Below are 19,290 nucleotides of genomic sequence, written 5' to 3' on the forward strand. Positions count from 1 at the left end.
GACCTTTATTTATCAAGTCTTCACAATTTTAAGAAAAAAAGCCCTTGACATTTCATAGAATCAAGCTCAGAAGTATGCAACTCCTTGCAAAATTATGGTTTCCATACATGTTAGTGGAGGGAATCAGACTGATGTAAGTTTTATCTCTTGTCCTTTGGTGAACAAAACAGTAGTGCAATAGAAGCAACTCCTTCAAAAATGCAAGAATCTAAGGGACATGCTCTATTGTAACAGTCCAGAAAACAAAGCAGCATGGGTCCAGGGATGAAAGGCAAAAACAGAGGTCAGACTCTCCTCTCTGCTGGAAATGTGGGATTACACAGCAGTCCAGGACAGACTTTACGCCAGATTGAATTTAGAGTAGCAGCCAGAAACAAGCGGCAAGTGCGAACACTTGTGGCCTCTGTTTTCTCGGGATGGAAGAAAACAGCAGTTTGTTTCCTTAAAAGGGCAGTAGCAAGCCTTAGACTTTTGAAAAATGAAGTGAAGGTACAAGCTTTCCAGAAAGACTCCAGTATTTGGAAGCTCAAGTTGTGTAAAGTCAATAGAAGGCAAAAACTAAAGATCTTTTAAATAAAACAAGCTGGAGAACTTGGTGTTGAGCAGGATGAGAGAAGTAACAAAATAGTAAGGTGAGAGAGAAAGCAGGAGAAAGTCCTGAAGAGAGCACAAAAGCTAGAAGAAGGACATATTCAATAAGTGAACTCAAATGCTAATACATTAGCCATCTAATTAAATTAAACATCTTCTTATGTTATTCACATACACAATTCAGTACAGTAACAGAAAGCAATAGCTATGTATCGAGTACATAAATCTTGATGATTTTCCCAAAACCTGTAGGGTTTTTTTCTCAGTTTTGGCCAGTTCTAGCACTAAACTAATTATCATCATATGACTGCATAGTTCACAGGTGAGGCCATGTCCCAGACTGCATGTAGCCTTGCTAATCCCAACAGTAGGGCTTTTTTCTCCACAGCAGCTAAACCCAGTGTTCAGTTTGCCAGATAAACTTTCAGTCTGGTAGTATTAAGATTTTTTTTCTGTATGGCCCCCGTGCCCACTCAGTTCTCATCAATAAAAATAATTTTTCCAAATGCCTTCTCATGAGCAATGACTTCTATTGATTAGTAGAAGAATTTCTCTGTACCAAAAGTTTTACAACTATGCCTTCTCATTTTATTTCACCTAAGGGCCATTTCTTGTATTTTAATTTGCAGAGGGAACTAGAATTAGACTAACAAAAATTAAAACATTGTGATTAATTGAAATGCATTAGAGAACTCCTGCTCCACATAGCTGGGAAAGTACACTATATTACAAAACAAAATTATTGAAACCTTATGACTTTGATGTTACGGTTTTGAATGGTCAACACAGTTGAACTAAAACAAATCAATTTCAGAAAGATGGAAAAAAATCAACCAAGAAATCTTGAATTCCAGTACTGCCACAAACTACTAAGAAACTTAACAGTTCCACAAATAGACACCTCTTATAACATAAGCCCACTTAGTTAAACACTCCTTCTAAAATTTTTTTTGGCATTTTTTAAGCATCTACATATTTTAATTGATTCTACTTCTCTACAAGTTCTTCAAATAAAATATCTGGCTTTAGTCTGCATTCTGTGCTCTGCCTGAATCTATACTACATGGTAAGTGACTTTTTAAAGTAATTTAAAAGTAAACTCTCTAAAAGTAATTATTGCACAGTATGTAGCTATTTTCAGAATGCAATGCTTTCATTACATTCTGAGTGTTACTAACTAACAAGTTTAATAATTTACACTAGAGATGTGAAAGACTCTCAAGGATGCAGGCGTCCTTGGTACATGTTTGTATTCTTACACATTTAATGTCTGGGGTAAAGCAATCAAGTAAGTTGAACTTTGGGAGACTTCTAGTTGCTCTTACAGATGCCAAGCAATGCAAACACAAGTTATGTAAGGGAGACAGAAAAGATCAGAAGCAATAAGCCTGAGCTTGTAGTATTTCCCTTGGAGCTGCAATGTGAAGTGTGTCAGCATGGAAAGTGTTACACGCTCAGCAGAAATAAGAAGTCTGATTTCTTAAACAGCTTCCATAAAGCCTGCATAGTTGTTTTAGCACACATGCATGCACACATATATGCTTTCTCTCCAACAAGTATTTTAGCCTTACTTTAGCCATCCAATAGTTTAGCTTTTAGCCATCTAGTTTGACTTTACTGGACAGTGCAAGATCAGACTTCTAGACAAACTCTCTCAGTTGTTTCATTCATGCTACTTAACCTTTTAGGATTGAAAAGTCTGCAGTTAATTTTCTTCCACTTACTTTCTAGCTGTTCTTGTCTTTGCTTCTATCAACCAATAATTTGTTTCCTGGTACTGTATTGAAATATTTAGATTGCGCATGTTGCAAAAAGTGAACAAGGATAAGGACATAAATAAAACCTTGCATAGATGTATTTTACAGATTCCTTGACTTCAAACACTGCAACTTTTCCATCAGTGATGCAAATACAGCCAACAAATCTAAAAATAAATACAACTTAGAGGTCTCCAGATATGTAGACTCATTTATGGCAAAGCAAAGTATAAAAACCACATAACATCTAAGTAACAATGACTTTTTGCACTGAGTAATATGATCCTTTGGTTCGTTGTGGGATTTTTTTGTTGTTTGGGCTTTTAAAAATATATAAAACCTTTAAATACTGATTTTACTAAAATAAAAATTACTCAGGAATAAAGTAATTAAAGTAACTCATTTTAGTACAGTATAAAAGAAGCATCTTAGTGACTGGTGATAGAGGAACTTGTAAACTAAATGAGAAAATGCAGGGTGACATTCAGGCTGCTGGAAAGTTAGAGTTCACGTGAAATTTAGCTTTTCCTGTTGCATCATTCCTGAGTTGCAATTCTTTAGAAACCGAACTGTCAACTGGATGATCTGAACCAAGTACAATATTCTCAGCCTTTTCATAAATGAATTATCTTATTATGATAGTTCAATGTCACTGCTGTTCACCAAAGAATTATTTGATCAGACAAGACAAGAACTCACTTTAAGGGTAAACCCTTGAAGGTCTATGGTTTTAAAAAAAAAAAAAAAACAAAACAAGAAAGAAATACTAAGAGAACAGACTTTAGAATTTTCTACTTCCTTAGAAGTTTCTTACTTCCTCATCAGAAAACCATGATCAAAGTATTGCATAGTATTTAACTACCTCCACCCAAATTGCGTCCACCAGTGGAGGAGGGAGCTGGTTTGAATTTAGGCAAAAGTTAGGAAAGAATTACTTTCATTTAGGAGGTAAGTCTCTATACTTTCATAAAACAAACATGTAATCTTGTATTAGTTCATAATATATAGGAGCTGTAAAAAAACTAGTGGCATATTTTACCAAAAAAAAAAAAGTGGCTTCTAAAGTAAATGTTGAGTTTTAGCATGAACAACGCAGTTCCTACACAGTAGGATACACATCATTACCAAATATATGAAAGCCTTAGTTAAAAAAATAGGTTTGTGAGACAAATGTGTACCTGTACATGTACATTTAACAATAAAATGTGGTACATTACCATCCTGCATTCTCCAACAAGTTGCGCGCGATGGGCTGAGGCACTGAGCAGTTGTAATAACCCATGCCTATGTAGGACCTCCATATCTTGTTCTTCTTTGCAATATTGTATAGAGTTTCAAGGATTTCATTTTCACCTAATTGGAAAGACAATATGTCAGAATGCTACAACTATGTGTAACAATAACAGTTTTTAACCGAAAAGTCTTCTCCCTCAGTGTAAAAAAAACCATTGGTGGTGCGAGTACAAACAGTAGCAGAATGAAGTGCAAGTCAAGAACAGCAAAGATAAAGTAGTAACCTGGTAAAATATTCTAGGAAGTTTAAATTCTGCCAGAATTTTGAAAATGCACCACCTGAATAATAACAGGGTTGCAAAGCGTCTAGAAAGAATAGTGAGAGAAACAGCTGTAGGCAAAGGAGCTCTTTTTGTACTAATACAATGTACATTCAACGCAGAAGAGACCCATCTTGCTCATGCATTAAAAGTACCTCAGGAAATATTTTCTATTAGCTGAATCTTTCAGAATCTACATTGCTTGAAGCCATTGCCGTCCACAACTGTCATTAAGTGTTTCTATCGGAGTCATATTTGCACCAAGTGGGCTTACACCAAGCACCCAGGAATAATTTCTTAGTATCATAGAACTTTATTTCCTCACATTCTCCCCAAATTGCTGATTAAACAGAACAGTTCTTTTAATTAAATTCTAGCATGTTTCACCAGTTTATTAAAAAAAAAAAGCAAATAAAAGTATTTCTAGTTAAGATATTCCAAATGAGATTGACTTTCAAATGAGCCTGTCAATCTAGTTTGAAGACATTACAAATGAATGATTTTGAAGACTACAGAATGAAAGCATTTGCATTCTGTTTCTCTCTCAACCATAGTTTACTCTTTGGTCTTGCTTGAAAGAGGTGCAAAAATCACACTGAGTCAGCTTGTTCCTAGCAGTCAGTGAATAATGCTACAAACATCTGCCAGAGTCGTGTTTTAAAAATATATTAGTAGCTGAGGATGCAAAAGGAGGGTCAGTAGAGTGTCTTAAGATCACATAGACAGATAGGTCAGCCCAACCTAACAGACCTGGGTAGAACCAATCCTCCCAGGTGAGAGAAGCAGATGTTTTTTAATTCTTCCCCCAAATCTGACCTCAGGGTTTGCTGTAATGGGACAGTTATGCCAAGTTCTGTTCCCTCTGCACCACAACTTGAAGATGTAACTTTGTAATATAATGCCACAAATCACAGAATTAGAATACCTGGGGCCCTGGATGTCTCAAAATCTATTTTTTCTCTGTTACTCCAGCAAGAGATATCAAGTCAGAATAGTTAATTTTCTATTATGTAGTGGCAAAGAAATATCTAGGTTTTGAATTAGTTTCTAGAACAACCACAAACAAGGATATTAGAACTTCAGCTCTGATTTCAAAACTTGTGGTTTTTTTCCTTTCACTCAAGTTGCTACTATTGCATTTCATGCATAAAGATTTTTTTGTTTCCAAAAATCTCCAGGTTTTCAATTAATTTCTTCCACAGTCACATTACACCTTTCATAGAGTTTTTTTACTGATGTTCAGTTCTCATTTCAAACTCAGTGTTACCACTAGATCTAATGTAGGAAGACTGATTTCTCAGTTTCAGTAAACTGCAATTTTTATTTTTTTTTTCTGAGGACTTGTTATATGCTTATTAGGTTTGAACTCAGCAATGTCCAGGGCAAAGTTTCTAAAGTGTAGTGAAAAACTTCACTCCCACAGAGTTTTTAGTAAGAGAGAGGCAGTTGTTTGTTTTAGTGAGCTTTAACAATGTAGAGGCCTTCCCCTTCCACTTGCAGTTGGTTGCAATTTCAGACAGAGGCTTGTGCTCTTGCATAATTCAAACATCAATGATTTCTCGGAAATGGTAATGAATTTCCTTGTTTAATTCCAAACTGCAGTTGAAGGCAGAAGTTGGCTATCATTTAACTTGCTTGCTAGCTCAATATCACACACAAAAATGTACTGAGTGCAGTTTCTGCAGTAAACACATACCACAAATACTGCACAATGTGATAGATAACGTTTCCTTTGTTTGCTCAACTGGGCTTTTCTTCTTGAGTTATTTCTATGCAATTGTAGCTAACAACAACTATATGCAACTATTTAGCTTGTGCTGGAGATCTCTGAAATAAACCTGCTTCCAAACTGATTGAAGGCACAAAACCAAAAGCCTAGAGAGGCTGCAAGGAGCTTAGCTAGAGATTGTGCTTAAGAGTAGAACCACACTCCATCTAGAATATCTACACTGAGAGGTTCCAAGACTGAATAAATTTTTAATTATCACATTTTAATGAACTACCTGTGAAGACAGTTACACAGTTGATTTTAAGCAGGGTGGCAAAATATTCCACTCCTGCCTCCCCTTACTTCCCTGCTCCTAAAAGGGAATACTCCCTGCACTAAAACTCCCTGCACTAAAAGGGCAATAGCAGCAGTACAGCTCAAAATATATCTCCCACCTTTAACACGCCTCTTTGAAGAGATCAAGGATAAAGACTCCTTATCCTTTGCCTTCTACTGCCTTGAAGTACTTCATCACAGTATGTCTTTAGGAAGGCAGCTCATAAATATAACTGCAGTCCTGAATAAGGGAAGTCAATAGCCCCTGATTTATTTATTAGGCTTGCTTACCTATGACCAAAGATAAATCCATGAAGATTTCATGAATTCAGTGTTTACTTTACACTGATAGGGTTCTGAATTAAAGTAAGGGTGATGCAGGTAATGGTGAGAGAAGTTAATACAGAAGCTGGAGTCCAAAGACCAGAGAGCAAGGCAATGAAACAAACCATGCTTACCATTATCCCCAGCACCAAAAGGAGGGGATGGAGCCGGGCTCTCAAAAGCACTGTATGCATAGCAGGAGGGCCAGAGGCTCAGGCTGGAGATAGAGAGAGCTGGGTCCAGGAGGACAGTCCAGCAGTGGAGCAGGGACTCCACCTTTTGAGGTTTCGTGTTCTGACTGGGTGAAGGCCTGAGCAATCTGCTCTGACCCCACAGCAAAGCTTTGAGCAGGGGCTGGGGACTGAGCTGGGTCTGTGTCTCTGTCAGCAGCCTTATTTCCCACTCTGTCAAGCCTAGGTTTCAGCAGTGTATTCCCATAATGTTATCTGGGAAAGGGGCCTAACTCTTCCTTGATGATTTTGTAAATAACTAATGCTAATACAAAGGCAGATGAATGTGAAACACAAGAGTGATCTTATGCATGCTTAAAAATTAATTTTTAGATTCGTAATGAAGTTGCTACATTTCCAGTTTGGTCCCCAAGACTGTCACCAAACTCTGAAAATAGCAGACTTTTTCCACTGTATAAAGTATATAACTTGGAGCATATGCAGTGGAAATGTATTATTCTAAATATTTATTAATTTCTTTAAAACTAAAACATTTAGGATTCATAAAAAATTTAATTACATGTTTCAAAAAACACAGCTTGAAATATTTTTTAGGTGTGTTACTAATTTACTCTTAATTCTCCCAGCAATGAGATTAAGAACCAGTATGCAAAATAAATAAAAAAAAATAAAACAAAGAAAAATTTACTATATTTAAGTAATGATTGGACTCCAGCCACTGTCACACTCAGCTGTTTGTTTCCAGTGTTCTAAGAAAAAGTGATTGAAATGGCTTTATTATAGACTCATTTTATTGGGTGTACAATAAAAATTCTTTAAGAACCTTGTTCAGCAGAAAAATTGCCAGCAAAGTAACTGCAGCTGATCTTTATTCCCCTCATCAACTCATTAGAAATTATGATCAAAGAGAGTACTCAGAATAATGTCCACTGCTTTTGCTGTATTCCTTTCCTATAACTGGAGAAAACTTACTGAGGGTTTGAGAGGTTCTGCAAGGGCAGTTTCAGATTGCTACATCTACAGATAACAAAGGCAGAATATATCACGAAAATAGTAAGAGGGACTAAATTATCAGCTCACAAAATTATATACTGTTATTTTTGCTAGTGTTTTTGTAGTTATCACCGTAGAGTTGCCTTGAACTTGTGAGATACCAGCAAAATACGGCACTAGAGAAGGAGAATGAAGAAAATACAAAAGGAGCAGTTCAAATTATACAACTTTAACGATGCAATACTAAAAGAAGGTTACTATTTGTCCGATATATTTTTATTCACTTTATATCAGATCTTAAAAAAAATCTAGCCTCTGAGATCAAGGAAGGAAAATCCCTAGAACCACTGATAAAAGGGGGATTAATTTATTTCCCTTAATTAAGTATTTAAATCTCTTTAAAAAAACCAACCCAAAACCAGATTATATTGAAGAAAAAGAGTTCCAAAGCACTGTCAGGCATATAGTAATAAAGCTGTGGGACAGCACAAGGAAAGTGCATGTTCCAGGTGCTGTGAGCCCAACTTCAAGATAGAGGCAGAAAGCCACGGTGCCCTGCCCTCCCTCCTTTCACCAGGGCTACCTGTGCTCACCCAACCAGCCTGGGCAGCACTCACAACCTGATGCTGCCAGGAGCCAAAAGCAGGGGCAGGCTGAGCAAAACAGGATGCCTTTCCCTAGTAAAGAAGATTCACTGCAAAGAGCTGCTAATTTGGAGACACAAATAGTCTTTATTACATTGTAACAGCTTCTGAACAGCATTGCTTCTAATAACATTTAGACTGGAGACCCAATTGCGTTCTTGAGATTTTAGGAACGAATGTTGATAAATTCTAAAATTTTAGAATGTACCTGGGAATGCTTGAGAAAAAAACTGGTGGAGTTCACAGAAGTATTTTTTAATTCAACCTTTTAAAAAAATTCAACTCCTGGACTAAAAAGCAGAAATAACAAACATATGCACAAGACCTATCCGTTACATATAAAGATGGACACACCATGGCAGCATTGCAGGGATAACCATGACTGACACAGACAGTAGGTTTGTAGGGATGAAATACAGAAGATCAGTCATATAAGATAATATGTTCCTTTTCTTCAAATGGGTCAATCACAACATATGCGCTAAAGTACCTTCAATACCTAAAGAAAAGCTGACTGTTCAAGTTTCCTTACTGTAACCCTGCAAATAAAGCTCTCTAACACCAGCTGATCCCAATTAAGAATCAAACAGATGTCTAGCCTTGCTGCAAATATTGACTGAACAGAAGTTACGTGCCAAAATTAAGTTTTTCCTTAACTGTATCTGCAGAAAAATCTGACTGTAAAAAAGCCCCTCTTCCACAATTAGTCGAGGTACAGGACTGAAAGTTTAGCTGAAATCAGACATTTTTCTATTTAACTCCTACTGGAATTCAGTGGCATGTTCAGTTGGTTTTACAACACAGTCAGCAGGCTCATGGCAAGGGAAACTTTTGAAATGCCTTTTTTTTTTTGGCCCCAAAATGGACATAGCTAGTGCTTTCATCTTTCATACCACAGAAAGGATTTTATTTCAGAAACCTCTTAGCACAAGCTACAGTCCTTCTCCATCACTGACAATGGCAGTACAAGAAAAAAATCTGCCAATACAAATAACACTAAAAATTATTGAAAAAGCGTTTTGTGTGTAGATGCACTTGAACCATCAAAACTTGGCATTTACCAGAATGGCTAGTCATTCAGACTTAAGAAAAACAGATCATAGAATCATTTAGGTCAAAAAACATCTCCAAGATCAACTCCAACCTCTGACTGATTACCACCCTACCATGTAAACCATGGCACAATGTGCCACATCCAGTTGTTCCTTGAACACCTCCAGGAGTGATTCCTCCCTGCACAGTCCATTCCAATGCCTGACCATTCTTTCAGTGAAGAAATTCTTACTGACTTCCAAGCTGAACCTCCTCTGCCACAGCTTGTCCTGTCACTTGCTGCCTGGGAGAAGAGGCCAAACCCCAGCTATACCCTCCTTTCATGCAGCTGTAGAGAGCAATAACGCGCCTCTTTTACTCCAGCCTGAACAACCCCAACTCAATCAGCTGCTCCTCATAGGACTTGTGCTCCAGACCCTCCACCAGCTTTGTAGACTTTCTCTGGACACTCTCCAGCACCTCGGTGTCTTTCTGGTAGTGAGGGGACCAAAACAATACACGATTCAAGGTGTGGCCTCACAGCTTGAGCGCCAAGAACAGGGGGACAGTCCCTGCCCTGCTCCTGCTGGCCACACTGTTGCTGGTACAGGCCAGGATGCCATTGCCCTTCTTGCCCACCTGGGCACTGCTGGCTCATGCTCAGCTGCTGTCACCAGCACCCCCAGCTCCTTTCCCTGTGGGCAGCTTTGCAGCCACTCTGCCCCAGCCTGTGGCACTGCCTGGGGCTGCTGTGACCCAAGGGCAGGACCTGGTACTGGGCTTTGCTGAACCTCACACCACTGGCCTTGGCCCATGATCCAGCCTGCCCAGATCCCTCCATGGAGCCTTCCTGCCCTCAGGAAAAGTCCAGGTAAGTAACGTTAAAGACTTTCTCTCTATATATATGTTATGTCCTTCAGAGAAGTAATGAAGCTTCATTCTTCCACTGAAGAGTAGGTCTGTGCTAAAACATCTAGGAGAGACAACACAAAAAGAGTGTGCTTCTACTGTAATCAGAGGTTTTATTTATCATCAGTGGAATATGCAATGGCATATAAACAAGCTCTTTAACACAAGCTCCATCCACAGGAGCCTCTTTTCTTTCCTTTACTGCTATTGTGTTGATTAATTTTCCTTCTTTTAGACAACTTGTAAGATTATCAATGGAAGACCTGTAATGCGATCTTTTCTAGTGACACACACCGAATCAAGACTTGAAGATTATATATCAAATGTACACATCAAATATACACACCTGAGATGAGCTCTACAGCTATGAAAGCTTTCCAAAACACCCAAATGTAATTGCAGAGACCCATGATACACATGATAGACATGTTTTCTATGGTGAGTGTGTGGTTTTCTTGAACTACATGTCTAATTCTATCTGTAAGGATTGACTTCAATGAGACTTCAGTGTAAGCTCAGCTGTGTTTGTTACTATAAAGGAGTAGCTCTAGCACAGCTCATTTGTTCAGCTGCACTCCAATTTGTGGAGTCACTATGATTATATTTTCGAGTTATAGAGACGAGTGGAAATTGCTGCATTTGTAATATAAATTTTATAAATGTTGAAGCTCATTGAATAACACGTATTGCATTGCCTTGTTTTGTTCTCTCTTTCCATGTGTGAGACATTAATGAAAATAAAAACAAATGTTTAAATTAAAATATAATAAAGTTTTCATGACACTGCCCAATTTTGCTAATTCCCTTTAGTAAAAGGTATATGATAGAGAAATAATGCCCTATCCTTACATAATAAATACCATCCTGGTGATTAGAAAGTGTTCTAACAGTACATTAAAGCAAGCTTCACTCAGATTGCAATGTCCTGGCTACAAGATGTTCAATGTGATGTTGCACAACTTTAAGCTGAAGCTTTAAACTCTTCTTTTAAAAGCTGTGGAATTTTCTGCTACCAGTTCAGGGGAAAACTAGTGACAAACAACTGCACATTAAATTATAAAAGACAGTCCAGCACACTGGCTGCAGAAGAAAAACACAGTCATGTACAGAAAAAAAGGTTTTCTGTACCTCATGCAAGCATCTCTTTTGAAAACTCACTGTAGCATGCTGTGCAATGTGAGACTCTGCATCACAGTCACATTCTTTTAAAGTTTACTCTAAGGGAACAAGAACAGCATAGCAAGTGGAGCAAAATGCCAGTGAACTAAACACACTGTTAACTAATGAGGTCCTGTTACACAGGGAGAACTTGCCTACAACAGGGCATCAACTAATGCACCACTGTGTAGGAGACATGCACTCAAAATTACTAAGAATCAGCATTTGAGCACATCAAGATGTCAAGATTGTGACTTAGGCTGACATCACCAGTTTAGTGTTTTAATGCCCACTATCCTGTAAAAATTTTATAAGAGTATCATATTAAATAATAATAAAAACTAATGATTTAAAAAAATGGAAGGGCTTTTAAGCCATAATTATTAGTGACAAACTGCATTTCACTCCTTCAACTGACCTAAAAATATAGTAACCTAAAAAGTTTTTGTCTCTGAGGTCAGTGAAAATCACTTCTTAGTCAGGGAATACCTTGATTAAAACACATTAACCATAAGGAAGTATGCCAAACACTACTTTCAGCAGTTATACAGACACAAGAAGGCTATTAAATTCTGCTTCTCTACCCAGCCCCTCCCCATTTTAATAAGACAGAAAGTTACAAAATACTCAAAGACCATTGTACTAATAAAACATTTTAGAGGTAGAAACTATTATTCCCTGTTGTATCCCTCCTGGCTAGACTCTGGCTGGACTCTGTCTAGCCTAGTTTTCCTGGCTGTTCATTGTGGTGCTGCCTCTCACGCGTGATGTCATCTCAGAGTAACCAGATTGAACTGGCCAGGAACCTCACCGGAGCTGCAGGCCTGAGGTTTACACTCAAATTACAGCACACTGATGAGCAATGAGAAAATGCCAGCAAGAGGAATCAAGTTTTCTACAAATCAGGCAAAGGATTGTGACACAAAAATGAAGTTAATACTGATGTAACTGGAACCCATATGTGAATGGCCATTGAGCTTTGTTAGTTTTAGTGTAATTGTTTAGCATTGGGGATTTTAAAGTGTTTCTTTCACTTACAGGACTTCCATCATAATGTCCACAGATTTTTCTCAAAAGTGCAGTTATGCAGAAAAAAATTTTGTACTGTGCTTGCTAACTCTTAAAAATGTTAATATCTAAAACCTCATGAAATCGCATGAAGTTTCCTACAGCAATTTGCTGAATTACTGTATTGCCACAATAGCTGACTCAAATGCTTAGGATTCCTGCAGTTTACCCATAACACTCAGTTAGATTTAAAATTCTGGCTATTAGTCTACTGTGTATCTATAATACAGAGACAAAGACTTTTCACGTTATTAAGATATGCAGGTTATTATTATTTTGGGGGGGGGGGGGGGGTGTCAGGGAGGAGGAATAACAAAGAAATCCTGCAGATACACAAAACCACCAAAAGACAGTGGGTCATTTGAAGCTGCAGTCCACACTAAGGGGACGATCTTTAGTCGTACTTTTCCCTACACATTAGGCTCTTAGGACAAAGTGAAGTCAATGGAGCACTTGACCTCCAAAGCGAGTTTTCGAGCAGCCCGTCTGCTACACATATTTTCCGACCTATTTCCGAGAGGACAGCAATAAACGCAGCAGCCAAATTATTCAAATGAGTTGTTCGGAGAAGAATGAAGTGCCGGTGATTGTGCTGCTACGCTTATTTAAGTCTTACCCTGCACTTCTACTCGGGCGGTAGGATCAGACCGCTACACGTGTCAGCGGGGACATCGGGGGCAGGGGGCGCGCACCCCAAGTGCCCCCCGCCCCTGCGGGTGCTGGCGGCCGGAAGGGGCCGCGGGAGGGCGCGGGGAGTCCGGGAGCACCCCGAGCCATGCGGTCACTTACAGACGTGGTCATCCATCCTCAGCGGCCTCCGGAGGCGGATGCTGGCCGGGATGGTTTTGTCCATCAGCTCCTCGACGCTCTGCAAGAAGCGCCCGCACGCCGTGGTTAGCTCCGGCGGGGCGGCACAGCCCGCACCGGGAGGGTCCGGCCGCGTAGCTCCCGCCCCGCACGGCGCCTACCTGGACCCCGACGGTTCGGAGCATCTCCAGCTTCTCCTTCTCCCGGGGCCCGATGTGCCGCTGAGAGAAGTCATCGTGCCGCGGCAGGAGCTGCTCGATGCACCGCGCCGCCTCCCCGCCGCCCCAGCGCCGCTGCCCCGCCGCCGCCGCCCACAGGTGCGGCGCCCCGCGGACCGCCAGCCGCCCCCACCAGCGCCCGCAGCTCTGCATGCCCCCGCACAGCCCCGCCGCCGCCGGGCGCTCGCACTTGTGCGCGGGGGGCGGCGCGGCGCGGCCCCCACCGGCCGCGCCAATGGGGCCCGGGGGCGGCGCCGCGCTCGTCCCGCCCGCCGCCACCTGCCCGCCCGCCCCCGGCCCTGACCCCCGCCGCGCCGCGCCGCGCAGCGCCCAGCATCCCCCCCGGGCTGACCCGGCTCTGCCCCCGGCTCACAGGCACACCCCGGAGGACATTTTCCCAGAAAGGAGGGTTTTCGTTCACAAAACGTATAGCAGAAAAGGGTTTCTGTGGCTCCTTAGCGGAGCGCGGACTTACTTTCGAGCGGCGAGCTTTAGGATGAGCAACACACTGTCCCCAACTGTTACCAGAGAGTGTGTGGTAACAGTGTTCTTACTGTGTTTATTACTGTTTTAACTTTTGGTGATGTTAGTCTTGGGGAGCAAAGAGGTAACTGGAACCTTCTTTCCCCTGTCTTTCAGTTCTGTGTCTCTCTGAGGAGGATGCTATCATAGTTACAAGCTTGTATGTTTGATCATAAACAGATGCCCACGTTTCTTCATCTTCCAGAACTAACCCCAGAGTTGCTACGCTGAGGATATTATTTGAATCAACATTTAAATAAAATAACAATGAAAGAAAAAAAAAATCCAAGGTGTTCATTAATTTAAAATCTTAATTGTATCACAGATCTACAGCCTCCTGAATTTAGTAAGATAACTGATCACTACTTTGGAAGCTAAAAGTAAGTCTACTTTGCACCAAAGATTCATGCAAGTTCTCCATTCCTGTAGTAAACATGAAATTACTTCTCTGATATAATCTGAGCAATCATAAATACTCTATTATAAAGGAAAAGGCCCTCACAAATTTATGCCAGTATGAATTTGGAGTAATGATTTGAGTCCCTGGTTTCAGAATCAGAGATCTCCAAATTAAGTGAGATGAAGCTTGCTTTGAAAAGCAAAGCTGTTTACTGCAAGGGTTCATGATACAAATCCAGCACTGACTTTAACTGATAGCTATTAAAATATAAATATATGTTGCTTTTCTCCTCTATTTATATATATTGCTTCTTTACAAATATGATAGCAGCAGGAAGGATATTAAAACTGTGCTATGGGTTTTATCTTGCAATCACATAAGTGAAATAGAAATATTAGAAAAATACATTAAAACCATGATAGTAACAAATTATTTCCCATTATGACTTTGTACTTACATAATTCCTTTTTAAAGTGATTCTAAAGCTTTTTGAAAAAATTTGCAGATTGTGTTCAAATATTCTTTCATACTATGTTCAAATTATTAGCTTTCTTAAAAATTTATCCCTTTTTCTCTATCAGGGAGCATCAGGATGATATTTCACACAAGTTAAGACATTACAGTCAGCTCACTCAAAATTATAACTTTGACAGAACTGTTTCTTCAATGTGAGGTCAGAGTTTTATAGCTATCTGTAGTGCTTTAGGAAGTGAAGTCTGAGGAAATAGAGAAGCATCCCAAACAATATATTTGCTATCCATATTTCTTCATTTTACAGAGCTAAACCAGGTTTAGTGCAACTTGAAAACTTGGAGCAGGAAGACTGGAGAGGTGTGACACAGTAATGTCAAGGTATGCCCACTTCCCCCTGGAAAGCACCATGTCTGGAGTGCTCTGTTAAGCCACTCTATGGATAATGCCTTTTTTATTCAGAACCTCAGCACAGACTTCAGCTTAGCATGGGCGATGTGTAATCACTGTGGTAGAGATACCTGGTTTACGTGCTTGATCAGTTAGACAGCTCTTTAGCAACCTCTTGAAAACTATTATTTATTGCCTTAACTAGAAAAATAGGAATCTTGAACAAAAGATTCAATAGAAAGTGAAACTCGGATATCAAAGTTTCAAAGACTAGTGCTTTGATATCAAATCAAGAAAAGCTAGCTAGTCTTGTAGCTTTGAATAAATGTATTATTCAAAACACATAGCCAACAAAAACAGCTGTTTTCTTCATGTATATCAGCAGAAGGAAGGAGGCTTCTTGGAAGAAAAGAAAGGATTGGGAAACTGCATCTTGCTCTTATTACCGCTATTTGCACAAAGCTCAGAGATGCAAATATCTTTGCCTGATGATCTGACCATGTGAGCTGCTATGCAGCTTTTTGGGATATCAGTTTTGTTAGATAAAGCACAAGACTTTAAAAGGAGTGCCCTATACCCTTTAAATTAAAGTGACATGTTGCACGTACTTTCTCTAACACTGATATTTTTTAACTTTCTCTGAATGTCTTGACACCAGTTGTGATTTAGATAAAAGATCTATTACTGTTCTAATACTGCAAGGTTCATGGGTGGTGATGGAACTATCTTTCTGTGCCCTTTTAAAATAATGAATTATCAAAATGAGAAAATTGTGTTGTATTCTTTTAAGATTCACTCCAGTTCCCTCTTATAACCCACAGAGGAAAATCTGTGCCAGCTGATGTGCCTCTGCACCACTGTACCACAGAACATAGAGACTGGGTCAGATTACAGTGTTATCTGTAGTCATAACTAATTTCTGATTCTGGCCAGTGACAGCTACCTAAGGAGAAACACAAGACTAGGCAAAAAGATGTACTGATACCAATCTGCAGTATTTCAGTTGCCATCCTGGGATGTCTGCATTTAGTAGTCCTTAATGTACTTTTTTCCCAAATTTGTTCAGCTGATCACTTAACCAATGTAAAAACTTAATGGAATAAAATAACAGTTTACTCTTCAAAAGCAGTCGTATTATAATCCTTTCTTCCTTTTTCTACAATCCCTTAAAGTAGTGAAAAGCACTCACAATATAAAGGACATTTCAACAAGTAAAGCAAAATAAAAAAATGTAAATATCAGGACAGACTTAGTCCAACATATGCTGACTTCTGTTCTGATGCAAGATTTGTTTTGTAAAAATTCCTCAAAAGAAAGTTGTTAGCAGTTTAAATTACTATATCCATGGTTGCTCCTGCTTATGGGTTTGTAGTGTAACTGTAAATGGGTTTGTGCTGTATTGCTGGAAATATATCTGTAACATGATTCTTCATTAAAAAAAAATATTTGAAAAGTACTATGGCTGTCATGACATAAAGAACAATGCAGCTTCTTGTCCACCAATGCCCTCAAGTCATTCTCTTCAGGGCTGCTGTCAATCTATCTCTGCCCAGAGAGTATTTGTGCTTGAGATTCCCCTGATCCAGGTGCAGGACCTCAAACTTGACCTTGTTGATCTTCCAGAGGTTTACATAGGCACACCTCTCAAGCCTGTCCAGGTTGCTGTGGATGGCATCCCTGCCCTCCTGTGTGTTGATGGAACCACACAGATTGGTGTTGTCATCACTGGTCTCTACAGGGACATTGAGCAGCTGACCACAACTCTGAGCGCAGCCACCCAGCCCATTGGATGGATGAGCGACTCATCCATCAAGTCCATGTCTCTCCAGTCCAGAGACAAGGATGGTGGGCAGGACACTGTCCAATGCTTTGCACAAGTCCAGGTAAATTATGTCAGTTGTTCCTCCCTCATCCACCAATGCTATAATCCTTCATGGAAGGCCTCCAAACAGGCACAATTTGCCCTTAGTGAAGCCATGTTGGCCGTCACCAATCACCTCCCTCTCCTCCACGTGGCCTAGCATGGTTTCCACAAGGATCTGCTCCATGGTCTTGCTGGGCACTGAGATGACACTGACTGGCCTGTAGTTCACTGGGTCTTCCTTATTTTCGTATTTTCCAAAATGGTTATCCTTCCTCTTTTCCAGTCAGCAGGGACTCTAGCAAACTGGGGACATTCATTGAATATACATGTAAGTCTCCATGAATATTAACCTCAGAGCAAAGCCCTTCCAATTCCATTTCATGTGTGGAAAAATGCTGAAAAAAGCAAGTGCCAAAAGGTTTTGAAGTACTAGGTATTTGTTTTTTGCATTTCCTCTGTCAGACAGCACCACAGTTCTGCTTTTCCCTAACTAGGTGTTCCAGGAGTAAAGAACACCTCCAGGGCATGGTCCCACAGGTATAGTCATAGCAGGGTGAGCCAGGTGTTGGTAGTAGGATCCATTGATAGTCCCAGACAAGAGATGAACCAGGTCCAGGCAAGAGCAAAAGAAGATGAGACTACAGGTAGGAAAATAGACCAAGTTTCATCTTCAATCTGAAGTCCATGCAGCAGACAGGACTAAAGACAGTGGGCAATGGACATCTGAGAACTACATTCAGGAGGAAAACTAGCTACCAAGTAGGTCTAAGGTCTGCCCAGCTAGCCAGGCTGGAGACCAGCATATGGCAAGACAGCCGAGGGTCTAGGGCTGTGGTGAAATTGTGTGGAGACCTTGGGCTCACAAGCAGTGTGTGTGTGCCCTGGGTGAGCCTGGTCAGGGTCAGTAGATTCCAGAGGTGCACTTGGTGTCTGGACTTTCTCCAATAACAATCACCTGGTTAGGCAGGGACCCTCTGTAGGCTTTGTCCACTGGCTTTTAAATTATTCTAAACTCCCCTTAATAATCCAGTGTTCTGGCAAAAAAAAATCTCTTAATGCTTCGACCTTTTAAACCTCTTTTAAACCTTTTTCATACTTCACCTCCTTTTATATTTGGAGTTGGGGAGTTCCACAGGAAAGATAAAAGAGCATTAACTTCAACCATCACTGTTTTGATCTCTATCTGTCAAATTGCTCACTCATGCTGGGACTAACTGAACTGCCAGACACTTCCTTGACACATAGCCAAGCGGGGCAGCTGCTGCTCAGTCTATGGCCAACACTTCTCCTTCTTAAAAACTCAAATTACAATCAAATACATGGGGTTTTTTCCCTGTTATCACTATCAATCCTTACAAAAGCCCACTATTGTCCTCTATAAACCTTCCCACGAAGGCCAGGAGGAGTTGCACTGGATTTCTTACAAAGGCAGAATTATCTGCTGCTGTGTAGGTGATTTTCTAGTCTCTCTTTTTTACCATTTGCTCTTTTTAAGTTAGTTCAAAGGTAAGCTTGATAGACCTTGAATGCAAATTCAGTTACTTAATACTGGGTATGTTAACCCTTTTATCATGTTATTTGTGTCCATTGGCTTTTCAATACTGAATATGGCTATATGATAAGAGCAATGCTTATATAAATATATCAGGAGGCGTTATCTATTACGAATACCTTTGTAAGAGACATTGCATGACAAGAATTTCTCTTGCCTAATCGAGTTTTATTAGGCAATAAAAAAGTTCTCCCTGGCACAGAGAGACCTGTATACTGCTGACCCTAACGGGTGTACCATGATGACAAGGTACCGAGATATTCTTTGGGAAATAAACATCTGACCTCTCTTATTCTTATCTAGGAGTTAAAGGTATTACGCAACAGAATACGCAGATTTTGCAAATTCAGGAAGTCTAAAAGTTGAGACTTGTTTTTTCAGAAGACTAGATTTTATGCATGCATATAATTTTTTTTTTGTTATTTTTAGAGTAGAAAGGGAATTATCATTGCCTTTGTTTGTTTTTCAGCTAGCACACCTATACAAACTGCTGAGATGACAGCTTAAGCAAAAACTTTTCTTTCAAAAAAAAAATCTCGAATCCTAGATGTCTATCTAGATTATCAGTCCAAGAGATATCAGTGAAACCATCACGCAACTTGAAAAACACTGAATAAAAATCCTCCTCCTGTTGCAAGATTCGGTCACAGCTGCTTGTCTTTGAGGGTTTGAACAAGATCCCTTAGTAAAAGGAAATCTATTACAAAGCCATTTTCTTTGTCACTGTTTGAGGTAAAATTTTATTACTTCCTCTCTGTAAATCAGAGAAGTTCCAATATGCCAAATCTCTTTTCATCTTCGT

At 39.8% G+C, this 19,290-nt stretch overlaps 1 protein-coding gene across 1 annotated transcript in view; it reads right to left on the minus strand.

Moving 5' to 3' along the window:
* The window catches only part of GLDC (glycine decarboxylase), a gene marked incomplete at its 5' end in the record, with an annotated part of 38,728 nt that extends 25,286 nt beyond the window's left edge, over positions 1–13,442 (minus strand). Inside the window, 3 exons of the mRNA XM_084224712.1 lie at positions 3,566–3,701; positions 13,054–13,132; positions 13,233–13,442. Of these exons, the coding sequence (XP_084080838.1) occupies positions 3,566–3,701; positions 13,054–13,132; positions 13,233–13,442 (425 nt within the window). The remainder of the gene's footprint in view (positions 1–3,565; positions 3,702–13,053; positions 13,133–13,232) is intronic.
* Positions 13,443–19,290: the final 5,848 nt, after the last annotated feature.

The sequence above is a fragment of the Fringilla coelebs genome (assembly GCF_963513975.1).
Source record: "Fringilla coelebs genome assembly, chromosome: Z".
Lineage (NCBI taxonomy): Eukaryota > Metazoa > Chordata > Aves > Passeriformes > Fringillidae > Fringilla > Fringilla coelebs.